Source organism: Lutra lutra, chromosome 13, assembly GCF_902655055.1.
Source record: "Lutra lutra chromosome 13, mLutLut1.2, whole genome shotgun sequence".
Lineage (NCBI taxonomy): Eukaryota > Metazoa > Chordata > Mammalia > Carnivora > Mustelidae > Lutra > Lutra lutra.
The window spans coordinates 84,649,982-84,670,469 of record NC_062290.1 but is presented as its reverse complement, the minus strand read 5'-3'; the positions used below and the strand labels follow the sequence as shown (position 1 = coordinate 84,670,469).

The following is a 20,488-nucleotide window of genomic DNA, read 5'->3' as shown; positions in this document are numbered from 1 at the left end:
CTTTTGTTGTTAGAAGAATATTTTTCTTCTAAAAACATTTCTGTCTAGATCACCCTCCCCTAATCATGTTTCTCCTATTTTTTCACGAAATGATTTGGGACAGAAATGTCTCTTTATGGATCTACTTTAATCCTTGCTTTGTACAGTGGTTCTTTCTTACATTTTATTATATTCCAAACCCCATAGGTGTCGATAACTTTTATTGATAACAAAAAACTGCACGTTATTTGAGGATTATATTTTTTTCTCTTCTCTTTCCCCACTTTTAACCTTTGCAGACTTTCCTGTAGAAGAGATAATAATGAAGTTTACTTACAATAAACACAAAGGTTTTAATGTTACCATTTTTTTTATTACTTTGCATTAGCACTGTTGAATGGCTATGCCCAGATTCTGGGGCCCACAGAGCCCCCCACCAGATGTATTCTTGATACTGTTTGCCTTATAAAAAATATGTCAGCATGGGAGATGAGTAATGCCCTAGGTGATTACGTTCAAAAAAGAAAGCTTCCTAATCTTTTCTGTATCTGTGCTTTTCTACCCCAAGGAACAGTAATACAACTTTCTGACACTTCTAGTCTGTATCAAGAGTGGGATTTTCATAGTCATCATCAAATCACCCATTAACATTGACATCTTACTGTCTCTTGTGTTGTTTTAAGATTTTTCTTTCTTAAACTAGGACTTATGAAAAATAATAATGCCAGTATCTCTTCAAAAGAAAGTGCTTTCTCATGTATCACCTGACTTTATCCTCCTATCCTAAGAGATGAGAACAGGTGTTGTTATCTTCATTTGAAAAAAGTCTAAACTGCAGAGAAATTAGAATTACCCTAGGTTCTTATTAGGCTGCTAACATAACATAGATGTCCATCTCCCAAATTAATGAATTCATTTTTACGTAGAACATGTTGTGGAAAGATCAGTCACCAAATAGTGCAGAGAGGATGGAAATTTACATTCGAGTGATGCTAGTCAGAGTGCTGGCCATTTTCACATTAGTCCTTCATTTCTTTTCCCCTGCAACTCTAAAAGATAGACGATGGTGGTAGCTCTTTTACAAAAGAGCAAAGGAAGGTTCCAAATGTGTAGCATTATGTTGGGTGATATGGAAATGGTATTAGACTTGGAGTTCTGCCCTCCATGTGTTTCTCAGTCTACTTCAGGAAGTATTATAAATACACATCAAACAGTATCTCTCCAAAAGGATAGTGAGGTTAGGGAAGACTGAGATGGTCAGAGAAAACTTCTCACAGTGGGAGAGACTTGTGTTGAGTCTGCAAGAACTGTAAGAAGCGGGTAAATGGAAGGGAGAGCCTAACACCCCATATGCCTGAGGAGCAGAGCAGAGGAGAAACCATGAGTGAGCCCAGAGATTGTTCAGCCCGAGCAGATGGAGCCTGCTGGGGAGACGGTGACGTGTACCGTGAAAGCTTGGGCTCTGGCTACAGGAGGCCTTGCAAATGTGTGAGAATAAGATGAAATTCGTCTGGTTCAAACATCCCATTTTACAGAAGGGAAACCAAGATTTATAGAGGTGAAATGCTTGGCTTATGGTCACAACTGCGTAATAACGGAGCTGGGAAAGAAACCCATACTCTTTCTCCCAGTCCAGAGTTTGTTCCCTCCCTCCCTTCATGCCTTTCTCTCTCTCTCCTTCTCTCCTTCTTTCTTTCCTTCCTTTCAATTTATTTGCTAGAGAGAGGAGAGCGAGCACGAGCGCGCACACACGCAAGCAGGGGGAGCGGTAGGCAGAGGGAGAAGCCAGCTCACTGAGGAACAAGGAGCCTGATGTTGGACTTGATCTTGGGATCGTGACCTGAGCTGAAGGCAGATGCTTAACTGACTGAGCCACCCAGGTGTCCCTAGTGCCGAGTTTTTTCTACCTTAGGCTGTCCCTGAGGCTCTTGGTGGAGAGGAATCTGGAAAAGACAGCAGTGAGAGATGTTATCACTCTCAAAAACTTACCCTTATTGGTGAAAGCTGTTTCTTAAAGGAAGGAAAAGAGAGATTTGTATGCCATTTTGTACTGCGGTGCTACTTGGTAGCTGGCAACCTGCTTCAGTCAGAGCACACAGCACTTGCTGGAAGATGGAAAAGCTCTTCCTTCCCAGGTTTGTGCTTATCCTCATTCGGAACCCAGTGAGGCGGCTGTCATTCAGGTGCTCTGTAAATTGTCCTGTAACCCACTATGCACAGATGACACAAGCACAAAATGAAATGACATAATCTTTTAAGGGTCAAAGGAAGGCATAGTTTCGTGATTTAGGATGTAACCATAGATGCAAATGTGATTCACATGCTATTTGCTGTTTCATTAAGTCTGTTATGTGCCAGGCGTTGTGCTATGTTCTCCTGCTCTACAAATGTACACATTGGCAACTTACTATTACCATAATGCCATGTATGGGGAGAAGGACTCAGAGAAGTTCAGTAACTTCCCCAAGGCCCCACTCCCAGTAAGCGGTAGAGCTGCTTTTGGAACTCGCATTTATCTGACTTCCAATTCCACCTTCCTGTTTCTACTTTATCATTCTACCTCCATTAGATCCATCAGACCATAACTAAAGTAACCAAAAGAACTTTCAAATTTTCTCTTTTTAAAAAATATTTTATTTATTTATTTGAGAGAGAGCTTGAGAGCGCACGAGTAGGGTGGAGGAGAAGTGAGGGAGAAGCAGGCTCCCCACTGAGCAGGGAGCCGGACCCGGGGCTCAGTTCTAGGACCTGAGCTGAAGGCGGCTGCCTAACCGACTGAGCCACCCAGATGCCCCTCAAAATTTCTTTCAAAAGCAATGTATGTTTATTGTAGAAAAGTAGCAAATTCTGATAACTGAAGAAGAAACCTAGCAGAGACTGAAACTGATGTGCTGGTTAGTGTGCTCGTCTGTATCTGCCCAGACCTTTGCACTTGTTCCACATCCACACATTCATCCTGCTCTGCTTTGCAAAACTGAATTCCTTTGGCCCACTTGCATCCCCTGTGTTTCATCCTTGGTTTAGTTCCTTGGTTTGGTCCCATGGGTTAAGCTGCGCCCTGTGATCATTTTCTACGACATTTGATAACAATGAAGCATGTAGGCCTTACTGGATAGAACATGGGGAGTAGCAACCTGGAGGACCAGGTTTTCGTTTTTGTTCTGCCATTGACTTGCTCTGTGCTGTGAGGCAAGTGATGTCTCCCCTCAAGGGCCTTAATTTCTTCATAGGTAAACTGAGGGGATTGGATTAGACCTTTGCTGTTCCTTCTGGTTTTGCTACTTTTTGGTTTCCTAGTTATGATTCATTTGTGTTTTGTCAGGCTCATGTAGACGAGGGAGTCTAGAATTCTCTGGTAAGTTTCTTGAGCAGATAGGCATTGCCCTGTCTCTGGCGGTATGTGACCTACTCTTGGTCCCCAGACATCTTGGGTCAGTGTCATTCTTGCCATTTGGATCTTTGAGCTTAGAATGTGAGGAACTTGAGTCTCAGGCAGATGAAAGGTTTATGGAAGAAAACTTTGAGGTTCATGTAACTTAAGGTTGAGATGGGGTAGTTTGATAAAACGTGATTCCTGCCTGATGTCCTGCATGGACAGGTGGAAAGGAAAAGCAGCTCTTAGGGTGCCCTGCAGTAGGGCCCAACAGGTAATTATCAGTAAGCGGTACTAAATCGAGGATCACAGAATGAGTTCCAGCTCTCGAATTTTGTAGTTTCAGGACAGTAATTTTCACCTTGTATCCATTATATGCTACCTCATATACATTATTTATAATTCTCAAAACCGCTCTGCAAAGTTATATTTTCATTTTGTAGGTGAGGCTCAGAGAGGCACAATAACTTGCCTGTGCTCACAGAGCCAACGTGTAGCATATCTGGGCTTGGAATCTAAACACCTGTTTCTTCTCCCTCCTGCATCATGACTCTGCCCCTCCTGAGTCTTCTCCAGCAGCCAGCAGCAAACTCTCTCTCCCTTTCATTCCCACTCAACCACTGCCTCATTGTCTCTTCTTGGAAGAGTTAGCTGCACATGTGTTTATCCCTCAGCCCTCTCCAGTCTGTTTTCTGCTTCTGTCATTCAGTTCGAGCTTTTCTTATCAAGGTCCTCTGCAACCTCGATACTGCTTAGTTCACTACCCACTTTTCCTCTCTCATCATGATTCGTGGGTACAGTTGTCCGGTCCCTCCTGCTTGTTCTCCGTTTTTCCTTTGATGGTCTTTTCTCCCTGCGTCTCTAAATTGGTGCTTCTGTAACCTCGTCCTGGATCCTCTTTTGTTTCTCCGAATGCTCTCCCTAAGTGATCTTGTTCTTTACCATGGTGTTAAATACGTCTGTGTGTAGATGACTTCAATTTATAGCTCCAGCCCAAACTTTTTCTCTGATTTCCTAAGTAGTTTGTTCAGCCTTGTACTTGACATTTCTATTTTAAGGTTTCTCAGACTTAACATATCCCGAATGGAACTCTTAGATCTCCCCTCAAACTTGTCTTTTCTATCATGAAATGGTAATTTGCTGTCTTTTTACTCTCAGTACATCTGCAAGCCTGTCATTTACACCGGCTAGCTATAACTGGGAGCTGTCCGCTCAGCTCCATTTTCACTCTCCCTCCGTGAAGTTAGGCCTCCATCCAGTCTCACCTGTGCTCGTACACTAGCTTCCTCATTGCTTTCTTTGCTTCCGCTTCTTCCAAACTGTTCTCCACATGACATTTACCGTTGTACACTAGACTGTTTTTCTCTTAAAACCATTCAGTGGCTTTCCCTCACCTTTACAAAAAAATCCTAAATCTTTGCCATGACCTGTGAGGCCTTGTGTATAATCTAGCCGTCGCTTAGTGTAGCCCTTTCACATCATGCCTCTTTCCCTTTAGCTCCCGATGTTCGCTGCGGTGGTGTCCTGGTGTCCGTTGAGTTCCTTGAACATGCCTTGTTTTTTCCAGCCAGAGACCCTCTGCCTAGCTCCTTCTTCTGCCTGAAATACTCAGGCCCCTTTCTGAAGGGGTTGCTCTGCCTCATCCTTCAGGGTCAGGGTCATTGTCACCTTTGAAAAGCTGTCTCTAACCTTGTTAGCTGAGTACGGCTTTGCCTTCTCCATTTGCTTCTATCTTTGTTCCGGCTTTGGTTTCATAAAACACTGGCGCATTCAGCTGTGTGCTGTGTGGTACACTTGTTTGTTATTCCTCTCTAGCTAGTGGGAAATCTCCATAGCAGGACAGGTGGCCATTCTTTGTCCTGGTGCCCAGTGTAGTAGTTGCTCAGTTTACAGAGGGTACAACTGAACCCGAAGGCTGATAATATGGAGAATCCCATCTCTCCCTGGAAGATTGGAATCACACTGCCTGTTGACATGCTTCATGCCGTGTATACCCTCAGTGTGTAAATAACTTGGAGGTTAAGCAGAATGCTGCTGGAGGAGCCTTAAATGGCTCACGGGCATTTAAAAGTCAGCATGAATGTTAAAGTCTGGTTTGAGTATTTGTTCCTTTTTGTCCTGGTTTTCCATATTCATCTAGTCCTGGGAAGCACAGCTAAGGGTGGTCTTGGCCCTGGTCTCCTGGGCATATATCTGGAAATACTCAAATTTGGTTTCTCTTGCTTAGTGGGAAGTGGTGTGTTTGATAAGACAATTATCTGGATTCCCACATACTTGAGTTCCTTTAACAGGGTTGCAAGCTGCAGGTGAGGGAAGGGTTTCCTTGTGTTTAGTGTAGCCTGGCAGAATGGAGAGGACTTTGAACCTGAATTGGGCTTGGAATTCTGTGTTAGTCCTGATACTTTGAAAACAGCAAACAAAACCAAAACCAGACCTGTGTCTCCATTTTCCCATTATAAAGCGAGATGCTTTCTGCAGTTCCTCCCAGTTTTAATCATCGTGAAATCTCTGATTCCTGTTAAAAAGTTACAGATTCTGATACTGGAGGTAAACACGAAGCCTGTAGCCTTTAACGAAGCAGACCCTTTCCCCAAAGTCATTTTTTGTGGAGAAAGCTTGCACACTGCCCCAGAGCGCTGCAGCAGAGAGGGAATGACAGATTCCTTGGAGGTTCCGAAGTCTTCAAGTTAACCTCTGACCGCCCTTGCCTGGCTTGTACTTGATTGGAAATTGTCCAAGGAGAAAAGATTTTAGGGTTTGATGGTTTGGGCCCCCTTTGTTTGTTTGTTTGTTTGTTTAAATGGCTTATACTTCACCCTATTAGGAATTAGAAAGGCGAGTCAACTGAGAATAACAAGTGCTCCCTCCTAAGCTGCGACCCCTACCCCGCCAAAAGAATTTTGTTCACTTTACTGAGTGCAGGAGCAGCTCCCTTGGTCACCCAGAGGACTGTCCCTTACGGAAAATACGGAACAGAGAAGAGAGAAAGGCAAACGTCCTTTCTCTGCTCATATAAGGGTTACAAATATGAGTCAGTGGGGAAGATTCTGAGCAAATGCATATTTCAATATAGATTTTTGTTTTCCTTTAGATGGTAACTTAACAGCTTGCATCTCTTTTATTAATTGTTTTGTATTATGGACTGGCATTTATTGTAAATGCTGATCTCACTTATTTCCGAAACCTCCTTTGGGTTGGGTAGTAGTTTCTCATTGTTATTCCAGGTGAAGAGACTGCAGTGCTTAGAGGTTAAGTAACTTGCTAAATGAAGGCCCAGTTAACAAGTGATTGAGTTGGGATTTGAACCAAGTAAATGAGTAATGAATCCTTCTTTGAGCCTAGGATGTCGCTAAAAGCATTTTCAGCATTTTTAATGGTAGTGAAAAGATAATGGGGAAATTAATGACACTCAATTCACAAACGAGTTGTGTTCATTCTGTGTCCTTTTCGTAGAGATTCAGAGTGTTTTCATTCAGTCCTATCAATACCCTTTCCTTCTAGGATGTTTCATTTCAAACATTCTAGAAGGGAAATCAGACTCTGAGTTAAAATAATGAACAGTCATATTTTATATGCTCACATAATAATATTTCACAAAAGCATGACCTTATTTGCAACTTAGAATCATTGTGACCGGCTGCTTTAAATATTTTAATAATTCAAGTTTTTCACCTCCCCCAATGAGGCCCACTTTTCTCCCCAATCACTTTAATTATGTGAGCTAGAAACCTGTTTCTCACACATCTTCAGTTCTCAACCTTGTTAAAATTAATCATATAATCCCCCTTTAAAACATAGTATTAAATCACCATAGTAACACAGTATCCAAGCTTTATTTATAAAGCATAACAGCCATAAGAAGGTAGAGTTTGGTGTCCCCTGGACAGTTCTATAACTTTTATAGAAATGTGTTCCTTCTTCTGGCTTGTGTATGGCGGAGGGATAACATTACTTACACCTGTTTTATTACCACACTGCTTTTAAATTGCCACCTTGTTTTCGCTCACCTTCCTAGTTAAACAAGGAGAGTGGAACACTTTCTTTTCTTTCTGAATTATTTTCTTGCACTCTCTAACCACTCTCTAGGGGATGGAATTGTTTCCTTAAACATGACCAGGTAAGGTCCATTGACCTTTTTCGTACTGGGATACCTTGAAAGTCTCCTTAATTTTCATGTGCTTATGTGGTTTCTGTAAGGGAGTTTTAGAAAGGAAGGCTATCCATATTTGAAAAACTATTTCGTATTGTATCCAAAGACCCAATAAGTCTGCCTTTTGGAAAAGGCCTGGCGAATGATTTTCATTTCTGCTGGCAACTTAGAAAGTAAATTATAGGTGAGAGCACTGATTTGAATATTTTGTCAATTTGAGATTATTTTGTAAAATACAATGTACGTAAAATACAATATAGGTTAATGGGTTCCTTTGAATAATTCAATGTCATGTTCCAAAATACTATGTTAGCATAAATTTATGTATTAGGATTTGGAATAGTTAAGTTTTTAGAAAGGAATCCAAGCTAAGTGGTAACCTGATTTTAGAAAGTGGTCTTTAAAACATTTTGCACCTGCAAACCTAGTTTCTAGGTTAATCTGATTAGTAGTAAGTTTTTTTATTGCTTGAAACATATTTCCTATTTTATGTCATTCTTATCTGTGGCATTTTAACTGAATTTTGCGTTCATGTGGGAACTTTTAGCTTTTTTTTCCTTATTCTTTCTTTAAAGCCCGTTTCCATTTCTTAGCACCTCACATTAAGACATTGGGTACTTTGGGGTGCCTGGGTGGCTCAGTTATTAGGTGTCTGCCTTTGGCTCGGGTCCTGATCCTGGGGTCCTGGGATCGAGCCCCACATCTGGCTCCCCACTCGTCAGGAAGCCTGCTTCTCCCTCTCTCACTCCCTCTGCTTGTGTTCCTGCTCTCTCTCTCTGTCTCTCTGTCAGATAAATAAATAAAAGCTTAAAAAAGACACTGGGCATTTCTGTCCTGTAAAATGTATGTTCCTCATAAATTCAAAAATTCTGCAAGACACAGGAATGTAGGAAAGTAGTAGCTAACCTTGCTCTCTGGAATGCAGCATCTCCCCTTAGAAGCTCTGAGAATAGGATGCAGTTACCTACCTGGTCAGTCTTTCCATTTCCTTTTCTGTAAAATGGGAACATCGTCTAATTTCCGGGGTTAATATGAGTAAAGGAGATGCTATTTATCAAGTGTGTAACTTGATGCCTGGCACGAAGCGGACACTTAAATGCTGTTGTCGTTACCGTCTCCCCGACTAGGCGAATGGCTGGGGGAGCGCCGTTAACAGCAGGCTGGCAGAGGAGGCTTTGGCATCATAGAGGCCTGGGGGCTCAAACACAGCTTTTTGTGGCTTCCCAGCTGGCCCCTTAGGCAGGGCTGCTCCCGGCTATTTCCTCGTCTATAAAATGAGGTTAATAGAATGCTCCTTTCAGGATTTGGGGGGATGATTAGCAGGGCTACCTGCCTGAACTCAGTAAGCAGAAGGTTTGGTAGCTACTTGGGTAGGGAGGTGGTCACTAGAATAGGCTGCTTGCCTTTTTTTTTTTTTTTTTTAAACTAGCTCACAGTCTGTTTCCTCGAAGTGTGTAAATTTCAAGTTCATTTACAAAGAGTTCCACTGAGAGAGGAAATGTTACAGGTTCAACGACTTGTCGCGATCAGATGCTTTATCAAGAAACTTACTGACATTCATTTTCCCTGCTTTGTCCTGTCTTTGCTGCAGCCTCACAGTGAGCCAAGTTGGCCAGAACTTCACGTTCGTGCTCACTGACATTGACAGCAAGCAGAGATTTGGGTTCTGCCGCTTATCTTCAGGAGCGAAGAGCTGCTTCTGTATCTTAAGGTAAGGGAGAGTGGCTTTGGCTATTGGCTAGTTCTGTGAAACTGTGTCGGCCTTTGCGTTGTTCCTCTGTCATTAAATTTTCCAGCTGTTCTTTTTATTTTCCTATCTGTCTCCCACAAGTCACTGCACTTGGGGAGAAGGACTTTACCGTGTTGTTCTTGCACTTTAAGTTCTGCAGATAATTGTATTTATTTATTTGCATCACATCCCTTGGGTGGGAAAGGGATCATTGCTTCTGTGGAGTATGTGGAAGCTGGGGAGTCAGCATGGCTTCAGTTCCTCCTGCTGTTATCTGGAGCTGTCAGAAATTAGCCTGTTAGGCTTTCTCTTGGACATTTTGTGTATGTAAGATTATTAATAAAGTATGTGTCTGTAGTCAGGACGTCTTGCAGACACTGATTGCGTCCTCCTCAAAGTAACACCCTTGCCCTCTGTGGGTCAGTGAGGGAGGAACTGTTTCCCAACTTGGCTACTTCTCTAGAGGTTTGGAAAAAGTACAGAATCCTGGAAGAAGGCTTCTTTAGGTCTTCTAAAGCCCCCTCATACGCCAGAGCCACACTGCTTAATGCTCTGTTTCCTCCTGCCAGAGGGGCAAGGTGTGTTCTGGGGTGGGAGGATGTGTGGAAATCCGATTTTGGAGCTGCTGACTCTGGGGGCTCCTGCTGGGCGCCTCCTCAGGGGGGAAGTAAAGGCATCCCACACACCCTCCTCTCCGTCTGCCTCGGTTAAGTAGGTGTCAGAGGGGCCTGCCTCCTGTCTCTCTCTGCTCATGTGGAGCAGCCCAGGGCAGGCCAGTGGGGAGGCGCCCCTGACAAAACCCGGGTCCCTAATCTTGGGCTTGTGCCCAGGGATAAAAGGCCAGGCTCTGTGAATTCCAGAAAGAGTGGTTCTCTGGTACATTCATTTTTGGACTTTCTTCTTCTCCTCACCAAGAAAAGACCTCCCACCCCAGCCCCCCAAAGACACACACACACACATACACACACACACACACACACACACAGACTCACACCGCAGGAGAAAGAGGGGCCTTTGAGGTGCCTCTGCTGAGTAACTGTCAGTCTGGGCTATTAGGTTTGCATTTCTCTACACGAATCTTCTTGTTAATCAGCAAAGTCCGCTCTCTCCTTCACCAGCCTTCACATCTGTAATTCAGGCCCTCGAGGGCAACTGCTGGAAAGACTACAGGAAGGAGGGACAACCCAGATGGTCTGTGAGGTTAAGTGGTGCAGCTGCTCTCAAGCTTGCCTCAGGAGCCCAGGCCCAGGACTTACCTGCCCGGAGTATCAGAGTCAGATGTAAACGATTATTTGTTTTTTTGATTCAACAATGTTGAATTTTTGTTTTCTCTTTTTAAATAAAATTTTCTCTTCCATTTTTTGTTTGGTTTCAGCCGTGGACAGGGCACTGTATATTTATATGGTCATTAGAGGAGAGGAGGGTTTAAGACAAGTTCTTAAAATTTTGCAGAAAGGTTTTTGTTTGTTTTCTCAGGATATTTGGGTTTACAGTGTTTCTTCCTTTGAAAGCTGGGACGTACTCCGAACTGACACTATTAGAGTCATTCAAATTTCTGGGACCGGAAAACTGTTTATTTAAAAATTTAAATTTAAAAATTGCTCTCCTCTGATTTCAGTATTTGACTGCGTGTGTCTGCATGGAGGGTCGTGGGTGTCATGCTTACAAAAAGCTGGTTGATTAGCTTTCATGCTGCCATCATTTAGAATGAAAAATAGCAGCCATTGGTGTGTTTTCTATCCGTTATACTAGCTTGGAACTGCGGGAAAAGGGGGTGGGTTAATTCATTCATTTGTTTGTCAGCCCTTAATCGAGTGCCTACTGTTAGCTAGTCCCTGCCCTTGAGTTCCCAAGACTAACTGGGGAGACGGATGATGCTGCAGAATGCTATATATAATGCGCAGGGCAATTCCATGGCACGGTGGCTTCTTACTATTGATATTCTAGCGCCAGAGGATAGTGACTATGGTTCAAAATAGAGTCCAGATAAATTCTGGGCCATGGGTGGGTGGGGGGGACTCACTTTATCTCATCCAGCTTGTGCGTATGTGGGAGGTACGCCCAGTGGCACTTTCCCTGTGGCTTGGATTGGGAACACTGGTGAACTGAGGCCGGCATATGAATGGAAGGGTCTGCTCTTAACCTTGAGTGACCTGGCAGCGTGTTCACTGGAGAGGTCTGCCGGGAGAACGCAGGTGTAATTTGGGTCAGGGTTCTGTTAGCACTGTTGGTTTCCTTGCCATTTGGAAATGCTTGGACTCTCTGCTTTTTTTTTCCCCCCCCAGGTGCTTTCCCATTAGTTAACCAGTGCCTTGAGGTCCAGTCACTGTTCTCGGTGTGCCCAGTCCTCTAACTCGTCTGCTCCTAAGCCACCTCTGCTTTTGCGTTCCATTTCTTCCCATGGGAGGCATAACTTCCGGTGATGGTGTCTGTGCACACATAGCCTCCCCAGTTCCAGGATTTAGCTTCTTAGGGTCACTTCCTCTCGGACTGCTCTCCCAGGCTCCTGTGCTTCCTGGTCCATAGGAGCTGTTGGACCTTTCTGCCTTCACACATTTATCCATCCACCCACGGCAGCGTTCTCCAGGCAGAGGTAATCATCCTCTCCTCTGGGTGCACCCAGCGTGCTCTGCGTACTTCAGTCACACACGCATAAACCTTGAGCTTCTTTTTACCTCTTCCTCCTGTTACTCTGAAATTAACTCTTTAAGGGTAAAGATTGTGTCTTGCACAACTTTGTGTTGTGCACTTAGTGCAGTGCTCGGCCAAGATATTGTGTGCGTGGCTTTCAGAAACAGGGGATGTATTCCATTTGAATGGAAGAACAGGACGCTGAAGGCTCTGAGAGGACAGGCTTTGTGGGACACCAGTTCAAGAGAAAATGTGAAATACAGTTATTTATAGGGAGATGTGGTTCATGTTCTCAAACTTATCTCTGTTAGTTGTAAGAGGTGTACCTTTGAATCTCAGCAAGGAGATCTAGCTGTTGAGTGACAGGCATTGTGCCCATAAAGGACTAGGCCCGTGTTAGAAAATGTAAACTTCATTTTGCGGTGAAAGGTTCGTAGACATCCTTTATACAGTGTATGCTTGGGTTCATTGTAAGAAGCATTGTCTTTTCCTTCCCCCTAGAATGTAAGGTCCATGAAGCCTGGGAAGTTTTATCTGTTGTGTTCACAAATATACCCAAAGTATATTGAGGAATGTCTATGCCCAGTAGGCACTTAGTAATCCTTGTTTTATGAAGGAAAGAATTCCTGATCCATAAGCCCAGTGTTTAAACATCTTTTAAAAATTGGTTTGAATTCTATCACCAGCTAACTTTGACAGAAATGTAGTTGTGCTAGAGTATAAACAAGTCTCATTAACACAAATACCACGGTATGTAAAGTCAAATGCGTTAGGTCTTCCCACAGTTGACTAGTTCTTTGTAAGACGTTTTACTTTTCCTTGCGATTGGCCGTAATATTATTTAATTCTCTGCTGCATGGGAGTCAATATGGGATTAAGAGCACAGCTAGGACAACAACAGTTACGGGTAGGTCCTTCCTCATTACCTTTCTCTCACCCAGGAGCATGTGAGAGTGTGGTGGCGTTTGCGGGTAGCACCAGCTGAGTCTGATGTGTGGTATAAGCATTTACCTCTGAAGTCTTTCAAAGAGCATAAAGTAACCTAGAACCATAATTTTTTTCACAGCTTCTGATTTGTTTGAATGACCCATGTTCCATCAAGGCTAAAACTGTAGTGAAATACGTTATTTATAGCCATCTTCTGGTTTTGGAGGAACAGGAAGAGCCTAAGAGTTCAAAGTCATAACTGTGTTGTTTGTGGGCAGTGGACTATGGGAGAGCTGTCATACAATAACTAAATTTGTTTACTCTTTATAAAGGAACTTTAAAAATAATTATGTTTTACAATTTTCTCCTTTATGTGTAAGAATCTTATTTAAGTCTTGAGGAAGTTTGAGAAGCTATCTTTATACCCATATAAAGAGGTGCTTGGGTGGCTCATTTGGTTAAGCATCTGCCTCCCCCTCAGGTCATGGTTCCGGGTCCTGGGATCGAGCCCCGAATCAGGCTCCCTGCTGAGCAGGGAACCTGCTTCTCCCTCTCCCTTTGCCTCTCTCCCTGCTTGTGCTCGCTCTCTCTCTGTCTCTCAAGTAACTAAATAAAATATTAAAAATATGTTTATATATACACCGTATAAAACTGTTCAGGACCTGTTATACATTTTGGGAAGAAATAGCTTGTTTCATCAAAACAATATCTAAGATTTTTTTAGTTTGATGTTTAAATTGTTACTCAGTTAGGAGGTACCTTAGTACCTACTACATGCCAGGAATGAGCAGTGTGTAACATTTGGTCTTTAGCCTTTGTTTATCCCAAAATAGGTAGTAGGATCCCCCATGAGAACCTTTCAGATATCCTGTTCATTCAAGATTTTGATGAGCTGAACTTTTTAAACTTGGTCTTACAAACTGAAAACAATACGTACTTTTGGTCCTTGACCAAATTTAAAATTTAATGTGCTTCTGGGCGCACCATCCCCTAGACACCTCAGATTTTGATACCCACCACCTATCTGTTTCACTTTGGCCGTCCTTTGTCTCAGGAGCCACCCTGAGAGTCTTTGGGAAGGGACTAAGTAAAGAAGCAAAATATACTATGATAAGTCCTATTTTTAAAAAAATATGCATGTGCAAGTTTCCTTGGGGTCACCGGTTTGGCAGTGCCCCTCTCTGACTTAAAGAATCAGGGAGGTGTTGCTGATGGTTTCCAGTTAAACTGGATCTTAAGGAACCACTGGGGGTTTAACTGGTGGAGAACTGGAGGAGAATTTTGTAGGCAGTGAGCACTGTCTTGTTAGGGCCTAGAGAATGAAAGATATGGCGAGACAGAACACCAGCGTGATGGCGGCTGGAGCTGATGCCATAAATGTCTTGGAGTTGGGACAGGTTGGGAAGCCCCTTGTGAGACATGCTCAAGAATTTGGATTTACCCCATAGCAAATGAGCATCATCAGATGATAGAGCAGGCACTGGAAACATTGATGTTTGTAGACCAAAGGGGAAAATGGCTTTTTGTACCTGCAGTTGCCATCTGCTCCTGCTTGGGATTTTCTGGCCATTGTTAGAGGGACGCTGCCCAGCACATTGGGGGTACCACTCTGATTTCGATTGGAATTTTCAAGCCTCAACTTTAGGTTTATTTGTTATCATTGTTGTTTTAACAATGAAATATGTTCCTGGGACCCTGTTGGGGAATTCTTGTCCTCCTTTCCATGCAAGTTGGCATATGGGCTTGTGTTTAGACATTAATTGTGTTAAGTGATAACCATCTTCCTTCTGGAACACTTTCTGACTTAATGGCAGACACAACTATTACGTCCTTTTTCATCCGCATGGTACTCATTTCTACTATAAACACAGAAAAGCTCAGTTTTCACAGAGGAAAAAAAAGAAACTAGAAGTAATAAAAGAGTCTGGTTTTAAGAACTTCGGTTTCTCTAACCGTTCCAGTGTTTTTAAAACAACGCATACAGTTCAGGAGAAAAATCAAAGGGCTCTTTCCTTAGGCAGGTGCAGTGGCAGAAGCCCTTTTGGATGGATTGTGTGTTAGCTACTTTGGTTTAAAATAAGGGTGTAGGGGGATGGAGAAGGGAGTTCGGAAGGAAGGCTGTGGGGACAGCTCCCAGAGTTTTACCTTGAAAGCAGGTGCTGCTGAAATATTCCAGAAACAGATGGAATCTCCTATTCTTGTTTTAAGCTATTTATGGTTGTCTCGCCTGAGGGTACCCTGCTATACAAAACGGCACAGCCTGATGTTCGAGGGCAGTTTGGGCATCAAAGCTGGGGCCCCTCTGGGAGAAATCAGCCTTTCTTCCCCAATGCATTAAGTACCATTTGGAAAACCTGGATCTTTCATAGTATTTAACGGAAGACTTTCTTCTGCTTTTCAAATATTTCCATCTCTCTGGAGCTGTTTGATTTCTTCTTAATGCCTCCCTGTAAAAGTAGGGTGGGAGCAGTGTTGTCTTCTAAATGGTCAGCGGGAAAAGGCCCCATTGCTCTGGCAGAGTATAGTTCTGCCCATTGTGGATCTGTCAGCAGCTGAACCCATGGGAGCGGGTCTGTGGAGGCTCTGGGTTTACAGTTTAGGGTTTAAGACCCTTTTTGAGATCTTTAGTATTTTGGAAGGTTTGCATGGGAAGTGTGCTCATCACATCACTTGGTGGGAGGTGATAACTTTTTTTTTTCTTAATTAAAATGTACCGGTTGGGGAATGTTGAATGTTTTATTGCCACACAGATGCCTTCATGCTTAGAAACATATAATCCTCTGGGGAGCCACAACTCAACAATAGTAACAAGCCGTCCAGTTTTAAAAAAAATCACCTTTGAAGAGCAGAAAGGGAAATAAATGAAACCGTCCTTGCTCTCCTAGCGGCCTGCTGTTTGAGGGCTGGGAAGCTGGACAGTTGGAAAGACAGGTGTGTCTTCTGTGGCAGCAGCCGGCCTCAGGGCTGTCTTTCTCAGGAGGAAACTTCTTTCCTCCTCCTGGTCCTTTTCAAAGGACACCAGCATAGAGCAGCCTTCCCTTAAGCCATCTGAGCCCAGCATTATGGGTGTGGGAAACTTCAAGACTTTGGCTAAAAGAAATTCTTCATTTTGAGACTGAATGAGTTGGAGATTACAAGAGACCATGATATTTTCTTGATTTGTTTTGAAAACAGAGGATTTCCTTGTCTTAAGGCTCATGAAGCTTACTACAGAGCAACAGGTGAAACCACCGTAGGAACTCCAGGAGGGCACTTTGGTTCTCTCCCCACCTCCCTACCCCCATATACCACTCCTCTTGCTACCTCTAGCAACTACTGCGGTTGGTTAATGTTGTTATTCCATTTTGTAGATGGGTAGACTGAGTCAGGACAACTCATTACAGAGGATTTGGGAAGGAGGGGGGAATGATCATTCGTTAGCGTTTGATCTGCCAGGTGGCTTACATAATTCTCATTAAATCGTATTGCAACCTTATGAAATTATCTCCATTATATTATAGAGAAGTCGGGGCTTGAGACTGAGGGCGATAGGGTGACTTGTTTGAGATCTCACCAGGAGTAAGGGAGGGACTTTGGTTCGGAACCCCAAATCCAAGCCAAAGCTCATGCTCTCAATAGCTTTGGGCATATTTCTAGTAACTTACTTTTGGCCCTGATTCAGAACTCAAATTTTCTTGCCACCAAAGCAGCCATTATAAGTTTCAAAAGTTTTTTCATCTCTCTGTATATATTTAGTTAAAGGAGCCTTGATGGATAGTTTGCCACTGCACAATGATTTCAGAGGTGAGCTGTCAAAAAGAGTTCTTAGAAATAATATACCACAGCCCACCCTCGTTTTATAAATCATGAAATTGAGACCTGAAAAGAGATTTTTGTCCCAAATTCTTTAGCTGGCTAATAGTGGTCTTTTTGACCCCCCAGTCCAGAGTTTGTCCAGGATATGGCAATGATCCTTTCAGCTCAGGAGAATAAGGCCAAGGCCACCTGGATCTAAGGGTTTTCAAAACTCAGTAACCTCCAGTTAGCATCAAGGCCAGCATCATTGCAGCCTATGTGAACTATCCAACCATATCATTATAAAGAAAATGATCAGTTCTGTTTAAATCTGAAGCAAAGTATGTTTGAATGGAAAACCAGTAAAACTGAGCCTGCCTTCTGAAAAAGTCTTAAGAATTCCTCCTGAGGAACCCTTTTTGGGAGATGGAAAACATTCTGCAGGAGAAGCCAGTTGATGCTTTTTAGTGGAGTTTGAGCGTCAGCAAATATTTTGGGACCCTCCCCCCGCCTTCCCCTAAGCAAGCCACTTTCCTATAACAGCAACCACAAGCAGAAGGCATTCATTTGAGCCTTATCTTTGCTTTTCACTGGGCAGGAGGTAGAAAGAAAATAACTCAATATGCTTCACACCTAAACTTGCCCTTTGGATCTAAGCTGCACTCTTATTTTAAGAGCAAGTTAGATTTGTGAATACAAAGAAGAGTCTGAATTTAGGTTGTCTGGCCCTTCCAGTGATCAGTTTAGAAGCAGTGGGAAGCCTAGCATTTGTCCCTCATGGAGAAGCTCCAGGAGACTGAGGTAATTGTGTACCTCTTTACATCATGTCAAACAAAAATCACTATGCCTCTAACGTTGGAAGATCCTAGAGTTCTCATAACCAATTATGAACCACTTCTTTTCAGGATGTCATTTTATGAGATTATGAAGATACACTTTCTTGTTAGAGGAATTTAGAAAACTTGAGAAAAGAGAAGTGATGATTTAACGCCCCACGACTCTAATAGTGACTAGAGGAGTTCTCACCCTTGAATGGGATCATGCTGTAGGTACAGTTTTGTATCTAGCCTTTTCATGTAGTATAGTGTAAGCATCTTTGCATGTCATTAAATATTCTTTCCTGAGGATGTTTTTGACTGTGTGATTTATAAGAGAAGAAAGCTCTTAGGAAAATCTGAGAAAGTATTTTTTGCTGAAACTTAGCTTCTTTTAAAAAATGCATTTGCCGTAGTGACTTTGTCATTTGGCTAATTACTTTGGTAATTTTGTTTAAAAACACACACACACACACACACACACACACACACACAAAACCAAAACCCCTCATCTACTTTCTATCTTAAGGCATGAGCTATTACCAGATTCTTGATGAGGAGGAATAGTTATTAACTTCTGAAAACAGTGAACATAAAATATGGAAATAGTATCGAAAGTCTTCATTAAATCGAGTGGTAAATAAAGTACTTAGTTTACTTTTCCTCTCCATATTTACATCTTTAATTTCTTTTCATCAGTATGAGTTGTGCATGGCAAAAACAGTAACGTAGCATAGAGGGAATAGTTTTAAAGTTAAATCGCAGTATACATTTTTGATTTTTGAATAATTACATTCTGAATGAGAACAAATTATACATATCTTAAAACTTTATGTACAGGAAAATATCAGTAATCTTCATCACAACCAAGGGCAGTTGCCCTCTAACTCAGTTCACAGGTGTTAGGCTGCCTCTGCGGAGATTTTTAACCCCTTATCTATAACACAAAGCAATATTTATTATAAAATTAATTCTGAGAGGCATCGTTTATGGTTTCTAATCCATTCTATTTCAAATGCCTTTGAAGTAAAGTGGGTGGAGCTTTGTATGTGGGGTTAATTGTCCAATTGTTCATTTATTCAGTCTGGTATTTTAACTAGCTCTTTATGTGTATTAATGAGCCCAAAATGCAGCAAAAAGTCCTTGCTCTAAAAAACTTAACATTAAGAAAAAAAAAACTTTTTAAAAGTGATGGAAAATGAAGTTGGGTGAAATTTAGTGCCCTGTACTTTTTTGCCTGAGCTCTTAATGACTGGTTTCCTCTTTTTTTTTTTTTAAATTTTAACCCCATAGGAAAGCAAGAAGTCTTTGGGGGACTGAAAAACAAAAAAAAACCAAAAAGCCACTGCAAACAAAAACAATCCCAAGCCAAAAGACTTAAGGAAATATATTTGCTAGGGTCTAGTTTCCTGCTCAGTTACAAATTTTATGGTCACCTCTGTTTAGAAGAACTCTAGTTTTGGAAACCAGTTTTAGAGAAATTTTTAGTTTGTACTTTTTTCTTTTTTATTAGTATATGAAAGTATACTAAATATTGATCATCCTCATCAGAGATAACCAGTGTTTTCTGACCACTGGAGACAGTATTTATTTTTATATATATCTTCTTTTTTCTTTCTTTCTTTCTTTCTTTTTTTTCTTTTCATTAAAATTCCCCAGATATTATAATTCTAGATCTTTTTATTTGAAGAGATAATTAACTTTCATATAGTGGAGCTCCTCCCTGAACTCACCCTTTCCTCAGATTCAGTACTTGTAATAGAAAGAACACTTGTACCATATTTGATTTTTTTTTTAATCTTAAAAATTGCCTTTATAATAAAAGTTTTTGCTTATCCATCGTTTATCTTTGTTTCAGTTACTTCAGTGGTGGATTGATGATGATACTAATGCAGAATATTGTAGTGAAGATTAATTAAAACAGTGAAGACTTGATAAATAAAGTTCTTTGATTATTGTCTGCTATGTAAATAATTACAACCCTGTGCCTGTCTTTTGCAAATTGTGAAATAAAATCTGCAAATAGAAAAGTACATGGAGTTGGGGCGCCTGGGTGGCTCAGTGGGTTAAGCCGCTGCCTTCGGCTCAGGTCATGATCTCAGGGTCCTGGGATCGAGTCCCGCATCGGGCTCTCTGCTCAGCAGGGAGCCTGCTTCCCTCTCTCTCTCTCTCTCTGCCTGCCTTTCTGTCTACTTGTGATCTCTCTCTGTCAAATAAATAAATAAAATCTTAAAAAAAAAAAGAAATCTCTTTAAAAAAAAAGAAAAGTACATGGAGTTAAACCACACACACATACACGTGTGTATACATGAGTATATAAATATGTACATATATGTGCACTCATATGCAAATATAAGTACACAGTAATAATTATATAGCAAATACCTATGTAAGAAATCTCCTGCACCCCGGAATAATTTTTGTCACCTGTGTATGTATCCCTAAGTAATGTGATATGGTTTTCTCTGGTTTTGAGCTCTGTTTGGATTGAATTATACAATTTGGAGTTAAATCTTATTTCTTTTCCTGAACACTTGAGATTCAGCCATGCTTTTGCTTAGAGTTGTTTGTTTTCTTTGCTCTGTAGCATTCCACATTGTATGACTATACTATAATTTGCTGAAGCATTCAACTGTAGGTAGCCATTTGGGCTGTTTCTAGTTCATGGCTTTTATGAACATTCCTGAAGAGGTAGCCTGGTGTACATAGGCACTAGATTTTTGGCATATAAACTTAGGAATTGAATGGCTGTGTCATAGGACTTGTTTCTCTTCAGTTTTATTGGATAATGCCAAATTGCTTTTTTTAAAGTGGCAGTGCCATTTTCTGGTTCTGCCAGCTGTGTTGAGCAGCGCCGTAGTCCCACAGTGCTACTACTTATTCCTTGCTTCTTGGAGAAGACATGAAACCTGCTCTCTTCTTTCTCAAAGCCCATGAGCTCTAGGTATTGTCCTCCTTCACTGACCTCATTGTCTAAAGAGGCATTGCTAGGTAAAAAGGCAGCCCATGGGGAGGTGGGAGGAAGGCTGAGCATCCCGGAACGGTAGGATGAACTCTGAGGTGGCATGACCTGGAGAGCACGGTCAAGGCGTCCGTGAAGGGCTTGAATC

General features: G+C 42.0%; 1 protein-coding gene across 16 annotated transcripts in view; it reads left to right on the top strand.

The window, feature by feature from the left end:
* DENND1A (DENN domain containing 1A) overlaps positions 1 to 20,488 on the top strand; it is a 504,146-nt gene that overhangs the window by 153,807 nt on the left and 329,851 nt on the right. For all 16 annotated transcript variants that reach the window (XM_047699506.1, XM_047699505.1, XM_047699501.1 and 13 more), the window contains one exon: positions 9,094 to 9,213. In XM_047699506.1, coding sequence (XP_047555462.1) covers positions 9,094 to 9,213 — 120 coding nt within the window. The remainder of the gene's footprint in view (positions 1 to 9,093; positions 9,214 to 20,488) is intronic.